The sequence below is a fragment of the Euprymna scolopes genome, chromosome 32 (genome assembly GCF_053919585.1).
Source record: "Euprymna scolopes isolate OS-2025 chromosome 32, ASM5391958v1, whole genome shotgun sequence".
In the NCBI taxonomy this organism is placed as follows: domain Eukaryota; kingdom Metazoa; phylum Mollusca; class Cephalopoda; order Sepiida; family Sepiolidae; genus Euprymna; species Euprymna scolopes.
Genome location: NC_136513.1, coordinates 50,351,589 through 50,371,019, shown reverse-complemented (window position 1 = coordinate 50,371,019; position 19,431 = coordinate 50,351,589). Strand labels below are relative to the sequence as shown.

Genomic DNA, 19,431 nt, shown 5'->3' with positions numbered 1-19,431 from the left:
CAGCCATTCAAATTTTTTGTTTGTTTGGAGGAGGGAGTTTAAAAAGAATAAATTATTGTGATATTTTGAAATTTGAAACGAATTTAGATACATTTAAACTGTTAAATATTCATTTTTTTGCTTTAGAATCCTTAACATGTCCTCACATATTCTAAGATTGAATGTTTTAAAAGTTATTTACATTCAAACATTTTATAAAGATAAAAACATTACTTTCACAAAATTAGTGCAACAATTTTATAAAAAGATTAACATTGGATTCAATAAATAACAGAATTAAACATTGGATTTATTTTTTGACAGCTTTGTAATTATCAATCTCACTATTTCGTCCTTTAATCCCCATATTCTATGAGCGATGATAGTTCAACCAAAAACTACAAAAATAAATATACAATATATAAAAATTATTAGTACTAGATTTCCCAGGCCAGTTTCCCCACCATAGAGATGATGCAACTAATATATGAATGCATATCTTTAACAACATGGCTGCCATTTGCATAACTCTAGTTAAATTTAAAAATTTGATCAAAATAAAACTATCAGCAGTAGGTGCAATATAAACCAGAATAAATCTATCCCTCTGTTGGTCATCCAGTAAATCAAGTGGGTGAAAAGTAGGATTATCATCTTGTTTCGTTTGGATTAAGTAATGCCTGATCATTACTTACCTGAAAATCAGTGTTACACTTGTATTTAGGTCTCTAAACTCTCGTTCTTTTTAAAGAGTTCAAATTTATTCCATAATTATGAATTTGCCCTAGAACGAGTATCTTATTTCTCTTAGTTTGTCAATTTCTCTCTGAACTGTTTTTTCAGTTTCTCGGAAACTACTGGGCCAATCCGGCTGAAATTTTGTATGGACCTTTATGATAAAGTGTAGCAAACTACATATTATGATATCCGTTCAATGCACACTTAAGAATTAATAAGGATTAGTCCCTACAGCATCACATTTACTCTAGATGGAAGTCAGTGGGCTATAACGTTGCTTGTCTTTAAACTTTTTTTAGTCTTAATATGAATGTTAAAATGTTTCATAGATTTTTAGATATTTTTAAAGCTAGAACAATTTTCTTTTATTTATTAGATTAGGAATATCAAAATCGCAGATTAAAATTTATAGGGTTGCAATTGTATAATAAGCAAAATCATAAAACCTGCATAAATTTGAATAAAATCTTTTCATTTAATTTAATCCTGGGCAACAGCTGATCGCTCTGCTAGTTTTCCTCATTTGTTTGCTGTACCCACTATGATTTCCTCCTTAAACATTATCCGTGCTTAAACTGGCTGTCAAACGAGTTTGTGTTGACCAATCTCCTCCTTCTTGATGTGTGCTTAATTATTGAGCAGTGAAAAGAATGTCTCAATTGCTCTTTCGTTCCCAAATTGTGTGTTTGCCGGCTCTAAATGCTACTTTGCCCCTAACTCCTCATCAAGTGTCGAGTGCATTTGCAACATTTCACAATTAAAGACTTCAACAGAATTTCAGTAATGCTAACCCCCCTCTTATCCCTCCCACCACCCAATGTGCAATCGCCTCTCCAAGATTCTTTAACTGTTTGTGAAGGCTAGTACTTAAATGCATATAAATGATATCTTGACAGACTGATGCTTTGCAACGTCTGTTACACCTTTGCTTCAGTTATAAAATTTAAAAAAAAATAAATTTCAGTATACTAAAAACACATAAAACATAGCTCCTCCCCTTTCCTCCAATTTCCACATTTTTAAAATATGCCTTCACATGGCAATTAGTTTCTTTGTTCATATTGAAATCGCTAAACACTGCGCAACTTATTTGGTTGGTCCATCTTTTGTGTGTATGTTTGAAATGACATTTTCATCGCTAAACCCGTATATTGAATCAACGTCTCATTATAAGTGCATTGTTATAAACCAGTTTTCTTCATAAGTTTGTGATAGTCCTTTCATTAGTGTGCCATAATTCAGTTTGAAGTGACCTTTTTCGCTGGTTGTTAACTCTGGAAATACCATTTTTATTACTAACTCTACAGCTTGAATGAATCCATTCGAAATCATTGTTACACATGTTTGCAAAGATTTTGATAGATTTCGAGGGCATCTTTTCTGTTTTGTTAAAATTCACAAATTTGGAAAGAAGAATTTGTAAAAATTTGTATTTTGATTTGGTTATGGTATAAATATCATTTGCTTGACGTGCCTAACAAATCAAATTAGTTATTAAATTTTGAAAAAAAAGTTCTTTTATTCAAGAAATTAAACGAAATAATTCTATAAATTTAATGTTAATAAAAAAACAAGAATGGCGAAATATGAGTGCGTACATAGGAATCGTCTATTTCTGTGCATTGTCACCATGCTTGTTATGGACAATATTTCTATTTTTGAATTTTAAGTGAATTTCATAATACTTGTAGAATGAGAAAACAATGTTGATATATATGAATTACAATTCTTATAACAATAGAATTCTTTTGTTTAAAAGAGAAACTCTGTAAATAGATTAACACGAGAGCCCCTTCCACCCCATACAACCTTATAGGAAAGAAAATTAATAAAAAAAGCAAATGTAATAAACTACAATAAGTTTATAAATGCTAATTATAAACTTAATTATAATTCACGGGACAAAACCCTCAATAATCATGAATTGGCAGATGATTGCTGAGGCCAAATTTGGATTTTTAAATTAGTCGAGTCAGTCAAGCATGAAATCCAAAGCTTTAAGGAAAGTTTTACCACTTGTTAACTTTTAAGGTGAATCAGGATATTCTGATTGGTCACTTCAGGAGTTGCATTACTATCCCCTCCCCCCTATGCAAATGGTCAATGGAGATTTAGATTTTAAGAAATGGATAGGAACGGTAAATAAGAACAGATATGAGGAAGAAGGCAACAGGCTCAGCTGAATTGTCGACAGGAAATTACAAGAGACTCTCCAGTATATCAATACTAGATACATGACTACCATCATGGCTGGTGAAATGACTATTTCCTCGCAACACCTCTCATACACAGTGACTGTTCTGATTATGTTTATAACTGTTTCTACTAACCTGGCTTGGTTTTGGAAAGCCACTATTCATAATTTATTGCAGACATGACACAAATGAGTTCCACTTGAATCTTATGTAGTGGAGTTGAGATGCAAAATGAACTGTCTCCCATGGTGACGACTGTCCTGGATGAACTGTTATTATACTTTGTGTGCTGTACCTACAATGGAAATGAAACGGATTTCTAAAAACAAGCATACAGGGTACAAATCCAGAGGAAATTGATTTTGTATATCAAATCTATATCTATCATAAGATCAAGGCGAAGTTAACTCTTTTCAGACCCCCCTCCCATCACAAAAAAATTAACGGTATACTCAATTTAAAAGATTATAAACAATTTCAAACCAAATCTATTTTGTTTTGCAGATGAGAGAGAGGCAGTCCAGAAAAAGACCTTCACAAAATGGGTGAATTCACACCTGGCCCGTGTGGGCTGCCGGATCAGTGACTTATATCTGGATTTACGTGATGGAAAGATGTTGATAAAATTGTTGGAAGTCCTATCTGGGGAACGCCTGGTATGTACAAATCTTTTTATACGCCTGCTTCTTCTTTTCCACTCTTTCAATTGTTTTAAACTGCATGTACCAAGGAGATCACTCGGAGCTAGTGATCCTGTACCAAATTGGTGTATGTGCAAAACAGAAACCATAGCAATATGAGATTGATTTGTAAAACGGGATGTATCGTGCAGAAGTGTGTACAAAAAGGATTTAAAAGTTCAAGTCATCTGGATTTATTTACAAAAAAAAAAAGAAATCAAAATCATTCTTTGTTTTATGGATATCAAACATATCGCGAGGCGGTGTCATCGTGCAACTTGGATATTGTTGTACCCTTATTTCAGGATTATACTTTTTTTACTAGACTTTACAAGTTTCTAAGAACTTGTATTGATTTCTAAAAGAATTAAACATTCTTGCAACACCATTTTTCTGGTTGGATTTCCTGTGAATGCTATTCATCTACGCCATACAAACAACTGGTACTAATGTGTGAATAGAACAAACGTAATCGACAATCTTGGGTACAGATAAAATTCACAATAAGCATATTCACTTGAATAAGATTTTTTTTTATAAATTGTACAAAAATGATTTCTGTTAATTTCAATGAAATTCATTGTTTTATTTGAAATGATGAAATTGGATAATTTCAGTGAATTATGATATAATTAAGTTTGCATGTGTTTTTTTAATTTATGTAGGCAGTTATCTTTATTGAAATTTGTGGCTACCTCTATAGATGGTGGCCTTCAGGTTTAAAGACTTTTTCAAGAGAAAATCACTGCCTTTTTTTTTCTCTTGAAAGAATGCATTTATTACTCATAAAAACCTTGCATGTTCATAATCCATTAAAAATATTTGTTCCTATTATGAGTAACAAGTTGTAACAGACTGAATCAATTTGTTATAATGAATATTTTTGTTCTGTTCCCAAGATAAAAACTGTTGATTTGGTTCACTTGTCATGGACTCATTTTGCAGGTGTTGCTTTGCAATCTAATGATTAACTCGATAATGTCGTTCAACTAAATACGAATACTCACAACTTTATTTTTTCATGCGTTTGATTATTCATCAAACAAGTTCTTACTCTTGAGGCTTTCTGTTTGCTGATCATTGTGTCGCAAACAAGTATTAACATGCAGACTTTTCTTTATTAAAAACTATTTCAAATTTAAATCAAGGCAATGTCTGAAACCGTAGAAACCTTCAATCTGTAGTGGAATGGAGCCGTAAATGGATGGTAACATTTAATGCTACTAAGAGTAAGCTTCTTTACTTTAACCATTGATTACCATGACAAATAACACCCTACCTGAGAGCTCATTCTTCAAGCTTCTTAGCTTAACATTCACATGCAACATTAATTGGAATAAATACATTGAGGACATTGTCAAGTTTGCTTCAAAGAACGTGGGCTCTCTTTATCATGCTAGAAAATTTGCATTTGGCTGAAAGTATTGTATATTATCTACAAAGCCACAATTCGTCCACGCATGGAATATTGTTGTCGCATCTGGGTTGGTACATCTACCTTTAGTCTGTCACTCTTAGACAGGGTCCAAAAACAGTTTCCAATCTTATAAAGTCTTGTAATATCAGCTAAGCGCTAACCTCTGCCCCCTCCTCTTTTTTTTACTTTGGAGTCACCACTTATCAAGACCAAAAGGCCACTTGAGGATAATGGTTAATGAATGTATGGTGGTAGTGTAGTAATCATTAATGGTGTAGAATTTGATTATTTATGAAGATGGCTTTACAAGAATTTGTTTACATTGGATTTGAAGGCTACTATGTTGTGTTCAATCGGGACACAGGCCAGAGGAACAGTGTTTCACAGGCGGGTAATTCTAGGAAAGAACCCTGTAAAACTTGTGCCCTCTCGATATGCATAGTCCGACAAGCAGAAAAAAAATCACACCTAATTGTAGAGATGTGTAGATGCTGGAAAACCTATTTTAATACTCTCTTCCTGCGGACTGCTAGACTTTGGAATTCCTCCCTTTCCCACTTCTTTAACTATACTAACATGCAAAAGTTTAAACATAACGTGAACATCTCGCTGCTCAATTCCCCACATAGTCCTCTGTAGACGTGATTCTAAACAGTAGTTATTTCTTTTCCAAATGGCAATGTGTCTTGTTTGTAGTAAAAAAAAAAAAAAAAAGTCATGTTTGACACACTACTCTCAGTTAGATCAACATTTGGTTAATTCTTACATAGCATTCATTTAAAATATCAGATATACAAATGGGTACTAACTTTACTAAAAAGTATAGCTGGTGATAGACTAGTGTTGTGTCATGTATGCTAATCATGTTATACAAATTTGGATAAAGATGTGATCTAAAGGTACTTTTAATCTTCGAAAGTGACAACTACTACAACTATATTCAAAATTTGGGGTAACTTTTCAGTTGAAATGATCTGAGGAAATGGTTACCGCTATACTTCTTTTTTACTAAGTATATTGAAAACGTTCATGTGGTCCTTCTAATTTTACCCGATTCATCAGACAAGTCAATACCAACAAAATGGAATCTAATCAGCCAAAATATGACTTGCTCATCTGTATGCTGATTACATTTGACGTTCGCATGAAAATTGTTTCTGTCTTAATTGAAAATTTGTTTTGTCAATGCAGATAAACTATGATTCTTTACGCTGAAGCGCAGTGGTGTTCAGGTTCATACCTTTTCCAACCACTATAGATCCGATAGGATTTGAATATACATGATTTCATTGTCTACAACAACCATTAGGCTGATCACACAACACATCCTTCAGGGAGGATGGCAAAATTGTAAATGAAAATTATGAGTTGAAAAAAAAAAAAATAAATAAAAATGTCCATTTTTAGGTTTAGGATTGTTTGTCTTGACAGTTTTTTTTTTTTTTTTTTTTTTTTTTTTTCTTGCCAAAAATGAAACTGATTGTACAGTTTTTTTTACTGCTACCCCCCCCCCACGCTACGATTTATTATATACTAATTGGTATTCCCTGTTTCTCCTGGAATGTTTTTAATATTTAAGTTAGAAATAAAATAAACTAAAAACTATTTTACTGTTTATGGACGTATCCTACAAATCTGGACATGTTATATTATAAAAATATTTATGAACACCATCATTAGATTTGTCAAATTTTTGCTTGAGTTTGGGATAGGTCTTTGTTTTTAATTGCGTCACCACAAAGTATAGATATAATGACTAATCACTCTCAGCCGAGAGTTTGTCTAGTATACACATATTTTTATGGCTCCTTAGGCTTTTGGCTAAAATCAAAGTATTTTTATATTTTGTGCCAATAAATATTTCAAGGTTTAATATCTGTTCACCACATCAACACCGTGGAAGTTTTCATACTATTATCTCTCTTGAAAATGAAATGCTAAAAAAGGTTTTTAAAGCACTAATTTTAAATGAAATTTCTTTGTTTTAATAATTATATTAAAAATACTATAGATGAGATTATTAGGTATATGCAATAGTATTTGTTAATATCAATTATAAATGGATATTACATAATTTATTAGAAACTTATAAAAAAAATATATATGTAAATGAATCCTATTGAGTTTGGTTTGAAAGCATTTGAGAATGGGTCTATAAATGTTATTAAACCTTTTTACATTTTGAAAGGATAACATTCTCGTGTATTCTTTTAGATTTATTATTTACTGTTATTGCAATATTTTTCATTTGTAAAAGAAGTTGCAATATTCGTTTAGCAAAAATGAAAAAGATGTGAACAAACAAAAAAGGTGCCGCTTATGAGCGTTAATGTTATATATTCAGCAGCATGTGACAAGAATGACGGCTACCGTTTTTAGCTCCTAGCAATCATGCGTATTTGATTAAAACGAGTCAGTTGACCAGTTTATAATTTTTTTCAGTGTGTCACATGGTTCATTTATTTCATGATTTAGGATGACAAATTACTACAGGTTAAGAAATAAGGTCATGATGATTTTTGAAATTGCACAGCTTGCAAGGTTCTCACATTCATTTTGAGAGTGTACTTATCGATTTTTTTTTTTTCTTTTTAAGGTAATTGTCATATCACTTAAGTCATGTGCCCCCCCCTAACTCTGCGGGGGGTAGGATTTTTTATATAACATCAATGACATACTCTGTGCGTTGAACAGAAATATTTTCTATGAACATGAAAACTTTAGCCAGCAAACCTTTTCCTCTATCTTGTTCAGCATAACTAGTGACCTGTCATATTCGGTGTAGCTAGCAACTTAACAGGAGTATTGTACTTAACATGCCATGTTTAAGTTTCAATGGGACAGTAAAGTTATTTTAATTAATACCTTTTCAAAAGGTATGAACCCATTTGTACTCCTTCCAGTCAAAGCTGTATAGTGTGTAATGCAGAAACTTGGTTTTGAATTATAAAATTTTACAAGTTCCAACTTTTAACTCAAGAAAGTATTTTCTTTTACTTTTAATATTTTTTTAATTTTATTTTCATGATGAAGAAATGGACATTTTTTTTTTTTCCAGATTATAGATTAAAATATTTTTAATTTTTAAAAATTAAAAAAAAAATTTTTTTAGTGATGCATCATGAAAATCTTTGTGGAATTGTTGACCTCAGCCCATGACTCTGATTCCGACTCTTAAAGTAATGAATTTTTCTCTGCCTCCAGCTATGGGTAAACAAAATAGTAGGATAGAATACTTTCAAACATTACTAAATCGATTTATTTAGAAGAAGGGAAACTTTGAAATAACAAATCTCTGCGGTTAAATTTTCGTTGGGGTTAAAATCATTCACTTGGGTTCATATTTTCCAAAAGCCATCCATACCAAAGTAAATGTAGTTTTGCAGCCGTGATATTTTACAGTTGCACCAACGCATAAGATGAATGGCAAGTTCTATGACCGTATCCAAATATGAAGGAAGATGACAATGAGATAGCATCAGTAATTGAATCAAAACTAGTCCAACATAAGTATGAAAAACTATCAGGATTCCTCGGTGTTGGTATGGAATCAGTGAATGTTTCCTGTCGAAAAATCTGTAACTTGTAGCAGTTAGAGAACATTGGTTAGCATCCTCTGCTAAATGCCATGAATTCTTTTTCTTAGATATTCTAGAATATTATTTGCACCTGCGAGTATCCTTATATCTTTACAAAGCCGATGAGATTTGGCCAAGCATGGATTATTGTTGCCACATCTAGGTGGTGCATCTATCGTTAGTTTCTCCCTCTAAGAAAAGGGTTCTAAAAGGAGTCTCCAATGCAAACATGCACTGTAAACTAAGTTTTAACCTCTGTCCCATCATTGCAATGTTGCGTCCCTGTGCCTGTTTTAAATGGAATGTATTCTGATAAACTCCTAGCACTTGTGCTCGCTTGATGTGAATGCCGATGACTAACCACACAAGCAGCAAAAACCTACTCCTTCGTTGTAGAAGTCCACTTTCTTCTCGAATACTCTTTTCTCTAAGATTCCTAGACTTTGGAATTCCCTCCCAAACTCCTGCTTCCCTAACCGTACTAGTATGCAGATATTTAAATGTAATGTAAACAGACATCTCACTACTCAACTAATAAAGGTTTTAAAAAAAAATGGTGATTCTGCGATATTTGCTAAATTCTGCGATATTTGCTAAACTTGTATGTTTAGTTTGTTAAAATTCCATCTTTTGTAATTTTTATTCTTCAAATTATTACATTCTCCTGCATTAAAGAAAAGGTTATGGTCTTCCTGTTTTTAAAAGCCAACAGAATTTGTCATCGTTCTCATCATCCTTTAACCTTTTGTCAAGGTCACTTTTTTTGTTGAATTTTGTCCCTTTATTTTATAATTATTGTCTCTTCTCTTGTCGTTCCTGTCTATTATTTTGATATGTCCTCACAACAAATCATGATGAGGACTGTTACCCCCCCCCCTTACACATTCTTTGAAGTCCCCCCCCCCCCAATTTATCTAGCATGTAATTACTTCAATCCAACCACTAGAAAAACATACAACGGCTGCAAATTTTCTATCTTTTAACTTTATTATCTCTTTTCCTACCTAACCTCTCTCTTTCTCAATTTGTCTCGCTTTTTAATTCTTTTGAGCTCTCTCCTTTTGGTTCCCTCTTAGGTTCTCTAACTTTCCTCAACTTTAACTCCATCTCCCACTCTCTTTCTCTCTGTCTCTCATCTGTTTTGTACCCCCTCCCTCCAATTTATTGTAGAGGCACCTATGTTTTCAGTGGTGTTCGTGCTTACGTTATTCCGGACGATTGCCAGATAAGTCGATTAGTTTTTCCTTAAATTTTGTCACAAATTGTATTTCATAAATAGATGTGCACAGTAAAAAAAAATTTTTTTTGCAAAAATTCCTGTTGCGTCCCTAGGGGCTCAAAAGAGGTTAAAAATGCCCCAAAATGGCCAAAAATGACACGTTTTGCCCCATAACTTTTAATCCATCCATTAGATTGTTCTGAAACTGGGCCAAAATGTAGAGCCATTGTTCTTAATATAAATCCAGTATAGGTGATCCTGGCAAAATTCTGGTTTGTGTCCCCGGGGATTTCAGTGCTAAAAATGCCCCTTTTTGTGGCTCTTTTTTTTTTTTTTTTTTTTTTTTTTTTCATATTTCTCAACAAAACCTTGATATGTCTGACTATATAGTGGTCTTTCATGGTGATCAACTCAAATATACACGTGTTACGGCCTGAAACTGCACCGTTATCCATTTTATACTGGGATTCGGCATCTCTAGGGGCTCAAGAGGTCAAAAATGCCCCAAAATGACACTTTTTTTTCCCCCGTAGCGTTTGCTCCATCCATTAGATTTTCCTGAAACTTGGCCAAAATGTGGAGGCAATTGTTCTTAATATAAATTCAGTATGGGTGACCCTTGCAAAATTCTGGTTCGTATCCCTCTGGGCTTTTAGGACTAAAAAAAGCATGCCTTTTTGGAGCTCTTTTTTCATATTACTCAAAAACTTGATATGTATGTCTATATAATGGTTTTCCATGGTGCTGAATTCAAATATACATGTCTTATGGCATGAAACTTCACCATTTGTCCATTTTCACTGGGATTTGGCATTCCCAGAAGCTCAAAAGGGGTCACAAATGCCCCTAAATTGCAAAAAATGACACTTTTTACCCCATAACTTTTGTCCTATCCATTAGGTTTTTCCGAAACTTGGCGAAAATGTGAAGGCAACGTTGGCCCTTCACACTTCTCATATTCATCATTTCTTCACTATTTGTGACGTCATCTCACATGCAGCACCAGAGGGGAACCACGCACGCAAGGCTTGTTTTACCTTGTGCTTTTTCTCTTTCTTTTCTGGTTCTCTCTCTGTTTCACACCCCCTTTTGTTTTCCCATCTATTTCCCTCTCTAACACTCTCTCTTCTTCTGTTTGCTCAACAAAAATACTGAATTTGAAGTATTGGATTAAGATATACAATATAAATTTAAATAAATGATGCTTAGATTGGAATAAAGATGTTAAAAAAAAAAAGTAATAAATAAACAAACAGGGGGAAAGATTAATGTCAAGAAACCAGCATAAAAGAGTAAGAAAACATAAAAAATACTCTCTTAAGACATCAGGAGTATTATGCATATACGATTGTTCCTGTTGGTTTCTTATTAAATGTACAGGGTGTTTCAAAAGTCTTGGGAACATTACAAATGCGTATATCTCATGAACTATTCCAGGTAGAAAAATGAAACTGGTGTCATTTTAAAGCTTGCTTAATCAAGTTTTTGGTCATACTAATGATTTTCGTCTTATCTTTCCATGTGCAGTAATGGCGTTCTCTAAACAAGACAAGGCGTTTTGCGTCCTCCAATTTGCAAAGACTGAATCGTGGACATGTGTTCAGTGTGCATTTCGCAGGAAATTTAAAAAAGAAGTCCCTGAAAGGAAACCCATTGTCAGATGGCATGCTAAATTTGTGAAAGATGGGTGTTTGTGCCCAAGTAAGCGAACAGGTCGCCCTTCAACTTCAGAAGATGCAGTTGAGCAAGTCCGGAAACCTTTCAGCAGAGCCCCCGTAAATCAGTGAGAAGAGCCAGCAGGGAACTTCAGCTTGCTCCAGCAACTGTCTGGCGTGTCTTAAGGAAACGACTGCAAATGGTACCTTACAAGCTCAAGTTGGTTCAAAAGTTGAAGGACACTGATAAGCCACTTCGCCGTGACTTTTGCATTGCAATGCAAGAGAAGTTGGAAGATAACGGCTTTGATGACCGGCTTGTTTTTAGCGATGAGGCGACCTTCTATCTGAATGGCAAAGTTAACAAGCATAGCACTCGCATATGGGGTACTGAGTGTGACTTTTTCCTTTGGGGCTTTGTCAAGCAACAAGTCTATGTGCCGCCCCTTCCAAGAGATATTGACGAACTAAAGGCTCGAATAACGGCAGTTGTGGGAACCATTGACGTCAAGATGCTGGAACGCGTTTGGCAGGAAATGGACTATCGACTAGATGTCTGCCGTGTGACGAATGGTGCTCATATTGAGCAAGTTTGAAGATTCCCCACAAAACTTGAAACTTTAACCTTTCCAACGGTACCAATTTCATTTTTTAACTCCTAATAGTTTTTGAGTTATTAAAAATCTTTATGTTCCCAAGACTTTTGAAACACCCTGTATATTATTCAAAATTGGAGAAAAGTACAAAATTATTAGAGCCTTCTGGCACAAAAGGCTGAAATATATTTCCAACCAAATCCTCTTTAGATTATGTTAAAATCTCTATTAAGATGTCTTTAGTTTATAAATTTTGATTTTCATTGTCAGCATAATTGGCTATTTGTTACTTTTTCTGAGTTTCTTTCATACAAAGTTTTCTTTAGTTTGTAAGCATTAATGCAATCAACTGCAAAAGACCCAACAAGCAAAACTCGCTTAGTAAACTTTAATGATTATTTTTGGACACAAAAATCTAAAACAAGATAAAGTTGTCAGCCAGATTCCATCCAGGAGAAATGTCAGAACTTTGAAAATGACATCATTGAGATATTGCAATCATCTTCAAGAATTGATGTAGCATTTGCAAAACTTGTAATAAGCTTGGTCAAAATTCTAACATTTTTAACTGAAACTTAGGTTCTGTGATAATTTTTTGCGGATTGATCAATGATCATAGTTTTTTTTTATTTTATTATTTTTTTTTTTATTACATTTTCACCCCAAACAAGGCACATTGCCACTTTGGTGTAGGGGGCTACTATCAGGGGAAACATCTACTGGGGTACTATGTAGGGATTTGGGCAGCGAAATGTTGGTTCACGTTGCACTTGAACTTATGCAAGTCAGTACAGTTGGGGAAGCAGTGACCTGGAATGGAATTCCAAAGTCTAGCAGTTCTGGGGAAGAAACTACTGGAGTAGAAAGATCTTTTACATCTAGGGATCTCTACAGTGTGGGGGTGGGATTTTGTAGCTTGTCGGGTCTCTCGAGGGTGTTTACGTCGTGGGGGCACAAGTGATTGCAGTTCATCAGAGCATTCCCCATTATAATACTTGTAGAACAGGCAGAGGGATGCAACGTTTCGACGATGGGACAGAGGCTGAAGCTTAGATGCCAGTTCAGGGCCTATCAGATTTGCGACTCTCTTTTGAACCCTGTCAAGGAGCGAGAGACTAGTAGCCGATGCACCAGCCCAAATATGACAGCAATACTCCATACATGGGCGAATAGTGGCCTTGTAGAGGTACAGGATACTTTCGGGTGTTAGAAGTTTTCTAGCACGGTAAAGAGAACCCACCTTCCTCGCAGCGGCCCTGGCAATGCTCTCGATGTAATTGTTCCAGCTCATGTTTCCTGTGAACGTTAGGCCAAGGAGCTTGAGAGACGTACTCTCAGATAAAGAGTCGTTGGCCATTGCTATAGGTGGTAGAGAGGAAGGGAGTATGAAATAAAAAGAACACACAAAAATTAATTTACGTTGCATAGTCAGTTTCCAGGTGGAATACTAAACCTACATTTTGATTGTAAAAAATCAAAGGTTGATTTAGTATTGAACTTGTTCGAAACTCGAGATGAGACCAGCATTTTTCTGGAAGTATCTTCAAGGTGTATTTTTCTATCCATTCTCGATTGAACTTAAAAATTTTGCATCAATCTAAATTTTCTTTCAAAAACCAAATGTTTTTGGTATCCATTAGAACGACCGTATGTTATATTGTATGAAAACTTTGTCTTTGCTGTTGCATATTATTTTCATGTCGTTGCTGTCATTGTACATATTTGAAAATAAAAAGATGCTAATTTACATAAATTACATAGATTACAGAAAACAGTAAAACAGTTTACATAACGTGATAATTTGAAATGTCAAAAGTTCATTTATGGACAAAATCTGTCTAAAAACAATCAAACTTTAATACACAACCATTTTCTCTAAATATGGTACTTTAACAAATTGATCTACTGAAAATGCAAGCAAAAGTGTGAAAATTCCCTTTTCTTTCTTTATCACGTATCCTCCTTTTCCCAGCCCATTCCTCACACACAGTTGTCATTTTATTTTCAAATTAGTACATAACACTAAAATCTGGTCTAGTTGATCCTTATATAGAATAGACTAGCAGGGACAGTTGGCATTTCCTGGGGCCATAAAAAAAACTAAATAGAAAATGCTGAATAGTGTTAAGCTTCTCCCCCCCCCCACTCCTACCATCTCTAGAAGAGAATTTTTTATGTGAGGAATGAAAAAATAAACTTGGGTTTTCAGAGCACTTTTGAAAATGCTAAATAAAATTAGGGATGTCTCTAGAGCATTACGAAAACGTTTTTCCACTCGCCACTTTCTTTGTTAAAGAAATGACAGTAGTTAAGACACAAATTAAATCTGAAGTTAGCATCTTTCAATTTGAAAAAAGAAAAAAAAAAAACTTATTTTCTGGACTTTATTAATACATGACATTAAAAATTGTGTTTAATTCTTGATAACATTATATTATGTAAATGGCTATTTGACTTCCAAAAGAATAAATCTTTTTTTCTAAACTTTAAGTATATTTTCGGGGTTACACTGATTTAAAAACAAAATAACAACTTTGTAGAGGTTTGTTGTGTATTTTTTAACATACACTGCCTTTTTATATAATAGATGATGATTAATGGCAGAATCATTGCAAACAGACGTTTTAATATTTGAGTAGTGAGCATTTGACTGACCGACTTCACAATCTGTTTAAAAATCTATTTAAAAAAACACAAAAACTTGTCTGCAAATTGGATTTAACTTTTAAAATCCTATTTGTGTTTTCTAATTTTGTAGCAAAGGCTAATATTAATTTTGTTTTTGTGGTGTTTGTTGTCAATTACGCCATCAATCAGTGCCACATTGTCTTCTAATTCACAGTTGGACACTAGTACATTTTTATTTCTGACAGCAGGTCAGACTAAAACACTTGTCATTTCTATCCCCCTCTCTCTCCTCCCATTAAATCCACTTGATGAAAGAGGAGACACTTTCCTTTTTCACTTGATCTTCCTCTTCTCTAAGTGATGCTGATTGGCAAAGAATTAACAAAATCAATTGCTAACTTTTTCTTGTTGGCCATCCTCTTTTATTCTAACTATTACTTTATGCGCACCCGGCATTACTATTTTCTCTTCATAAATACTAGCCTGGGTGCTCAGGTGTTTGGAGGTGTGTTGAGCAAAAATAAAAAAGAAGAAAAAAGTGCTAGTAGGCAGGCAGGCTTGAAGGAGGAAAAAATGCAGGGGGGGGGGAAAGTGACGTCTTTGCTGTTGCGTCCATCACCAAATCAGAAGTGGCGAAGATTTAAATTAAGGCTAGTCAATCGAAAAGAGGGGATGACTTTCAAAAATATAGGCAAAACAGCAACCCCTCCGTGTAGAAAAGTGGCCAGTTGAAGGCAAAGGAAGTTTTTAGCCAATTTTTCGATGTTTGTCGTCTGAAGGGTCAAGGTTCAAAGCGATACCAATCTCGAGAAAATCCATCGCCTCTGTCGAAAATTTTAGGCAGACATACATACATTTAAACAGACAGGTGAGATTAATATTATGGTTGACTGAGTTGGTAGAGGAGGAATCTCTTGATCAATGGGGTATGGATCCCTTCTGGGTTTAGGTGGAGACATCTCACTTTGTTTTAAACATTCCTAATGAGGTGTGTGTATAAAATTAAATAAAATATACATTTTTTATCTATTAATTCTATTTTTGACTAGCGGAATACTGTGTTACCCGGTCGTACAATACACCTAAACACGATATTTAAATTTATGTAGATTACGTATATATTATAGAATCAATCCTTTATTGAATATTATATATTACGAGGTATAATTTGCCCAGTGGACTAATTCGCAAAAAAATATTAATTTTGTTCATCAAATTTCATCTGTGTTTGTTGACATCTTTGCTGTTGTGTCCATCATCAAAATCCCATTAAAAAAAAGAGAAAATGGTAAAAAATTGCATAATTTAAAAATTAAAACTCGTAGACAATGTTGGTTAGGTGAAGTTAGTTTTTATTAAACGCAATCTTGAAAAATGATAATTTAAGGAAAAAATGTGATATCTGTCTAGGGATGCAACTCAAAACAAAGGTCAAAGAACATTTCTCTAAAATTTTATGAGCAATCAATGATACTGTTAAAATTTTTTACTATAATATTAGCAGCATTCACTCCTGACATTCATTAATAGCAAGATTTAACATTTTTCACTTTAGTTTAGAAATGAAAATATGAGGTTTTAGGTTGTGAGCAGGAGTACACAGTACTCTTTTAAATGTTGCGGTGTCATCTACTGATTAATAAATGAGTACCGGTTTAATTATTGGTATAAATTGTGCTTACACATAGCTAAGGTATAACACTCAAATCCCCCCCCCCCTTCCCCCAATTGTTTATAATAGGATGTTTGGCAAAAAAAATGGAGTCTTCGGATCGTTCTAAACTAAGGTCAGCTAATTTGTTTGCTCTTTTGTAATTTTTTATTTTAAGTTTTTACATTATGATTTAAACGATGTTTTCTGAGAAACACAGCAATGGACTTATAGTAGTTAATTTGACATGCAGATAGGCCTCTTTCCATGGACAATCTCTTTTCTATCAGTATCTTTAATGTGTTAAACTATAAATCTTTTTGTGCATAAATCTATCAATGAAGTATCCCTTTCATAATTACGTCTTGTGTCATCAATTTAATGAGTCCAATTAATAGCTTAAATGTCTCAATATATTCCTCATCCTTTTGTATGGTGGAGGCATTTGGTTATTTTCTATTTCTTTACATAGTCCTTTGCATTATTATTGGACACTGCAAGATCTTTTGAGTTAGATTGGTTTGGTAGCAGAGGCCAGACAAGATCCTCCTCTTTACATTTCTGCAGATGGTTTTGTAGCCCCAACTGACCATAGCAGCTTTTGATCAACCCATTCCTGTTCTTGTTCAATTCACTATCTTCCACTGGATCCATGATGTTTCTGAGCCAGGAAGGAGGGTCATTCTCTAGATTTCTGTAAATGTAATCTGATTTTCAACAATGTTTTATTGGACATAGTTAAGGAAATTTCCCTGGACTTGAATTTTTAATAATTGTAATTGACAATTGTCTCAACTTCAACCTAATGGAAGGCAATTGCTTAAGCAGGGAAATGACAAAGTGAATAATCAAATAAATGGAATCTTTTTTTCTAATCTTGAAAATATGAAATCCAATATGGCTGCCTGGTGCCACTTGGTGTGCTGAAAATTGTTAATAACAAATATTAACATGAAATATTCTGTAAAACATGGTTTATTGAAGGAAACTAATTGATTTTTAGGAGAATAATTATTTAACTTTTTTTTTTTTTTTTTTTTTCGTTGCAATCTAAATATTTTACCTTTTTTTTTTAGTTAATGTTTTTTGTGTGAGGGGGAGGGGTTATTCAGTTGTGGTGAGTCAGAATTTGAATGAAACCTGTATGACAAGTGTACATGTATGTACGTATATATATATATAATTATTATTTTAAAAATATAATTATCCACTGACATGTGTTTCGCCGTCTACGACTCCTCAGAGTCTCGAATGATCGTAGATGACTAAGCACGTGTATTTTAAACATAATATATATACCGCTCCCCATGTGGGGGTACCAAATTTGTTAAAGGGAAAATTATTCCCAACTCAAAACAAATATATATAATTTACTTTTTCTTCACCTTATACAAAAGGAGAGAAATTTTTCCTTTTTTTTTTTTTTGCTAAAAAGAAAGTTTATTTAAAAAATAATTTCTTCCAGATCCTTCTAGATTGGTTAGAGGATTTTTAATATTTTCTGTAATAAAGTCAATTTTAATCTAAACAGATTACAAATATGATTCAACATTTTATTAAAGTTTCAATATTATTAAAATTGATCGCTCTTCTCCTCAGACTCCAATACATTTTTATTCATTATATAGAATGTCTGTTGTGGGAAATCTGACTACAACCGACTCCGTTGCAATGAAACACTTATTTCATAATGTGGGGAGGTATGATATTTAATCATGCAAAAAAAAACAAAAAAAAACTATTGCCTATGACCTCACTCAGATTGTTTGCGAGCCCACCCGTGTGCCTGATACCAGTCAGTATGCAAGCCTTCTAGACCTTTTTATCTCAACTTCCCCTGAGCTATGTTCATGTTCCGTTCTTTCTCCTCTAGGATCCTCCGACCACTCTGTTGTATCAGTTAAGATAAAAATGAAATGTAATAAGTCCCCAGACGTACTCCTCCACCGTACTGTATACCGATACTCCATCGCTATCTGGGATAGCTTCCGCACATTCATATCTGATCTACCTCTGCATTCCATGTTTAAAAAGGATGTGTCCTCTATAGTATCAGACCTAACTGAATAGCATAGATCGATTCATACCATCTAAAAAAATTCCAACAAAAACCCAACGGCCAGCCATGGTTCTCCCTAGAATGTGCTGCTGCCATCGCGCACAAAAATCACTTTTTCCATAGCTACCAACCTAATAGATGCACTGAGACTAAAACTGCTTTCAGGAATGCCAGCAACCACTGTAAAAGAGTAATAAAAAATGCAAGAAAGCTATATGCTCAGTCCGTTAAATCCAAAGTAGCTGATCAGCAGCTTGGTTCCCACCAGTTTTGGCAAATAATAGGATCCTGAACAGAAGTGTGCGTTCTATCCCAACCATTATCAATGGACCAGATGTCATCTCGTCAGCATCAGACAAGGCCAAACTATTTTCCAAGAACTTTGCAGCTAATTCTACCCTATGTGATGAAGTCCATCAACTCCCCATATTTCCTCCTATAACACATAACACGCTAGGTGACATACAAATATCTGTGCATGAGGTCGCCAAGCTAATCAAAAACCTTGATTCCAGTAAAGCAACTGGCCCTGACGGCATCCCAATTATAGTGTTAAAAAAGCTTCAACCAGAACTTGCTCCCATACTTACAAAACTATTTAAGCGTTGCCTTAAGGAGAAGTGCTTTCCAACACCCTGGAAAACCTCATCAGTATGCCCTGTATTTAAGAATTCAGGTGAAAAGTCATCTCCCTCTTAGTACAGACTAATAAGTCTCCTGTGTGTCATGAGTAAGTTGCTGGAATCCATATTAAATAGAGAAATAGTCAACCACCTCAGCAGAAATAACGTTCTTAGTGACACGCAATATGGTTTCCGTTCTGCAAGATCCACCGCAGATGTGCTAACGGTTATATCTCATAGGATTAGCGAATATCTTGACAAAGGCTTCCTTTCTAGGGCAATTGCTTTTGACATATTAAAGGCCTTCACAAGGTATGCCATAAAGGCCTACTTCACAAGATTTCCAGCTACGGTATAACTGGAAATGTTTTCTCAATCATTAAATCATTTCTCTCCGATAGGCTCATAAGAGT

At 34.2% G+C, this 19,431-nt stretch overlaps 1 protein-coding gene across 28 annotated transcripts in view; it reads left to right on the top strand.

The window, feature by feature from the left end:
- The window catches only part of LOC145256347 (spectrin beta chain-like), a 648,628-nt gene that overhangs the window by 475,652 nt on the left and 153,545 nt on the right, over window positions 1-19,431 (top strand). For all 28 annotated transcript variants that reach the window (XM_080115149.1, XM_080115145.1, XM_080115140.1 and 25 more), the window contains one exon: window positions 3,417-3,568. In XM_080115149.1, coding sequence (XP_079971275.1) covers window positions 3,417-3,568 — 152 coding nt within the window. The remainder of the gene's footprint in view (window positions 1-3,416; window positions 3,569-19,431) is intronic.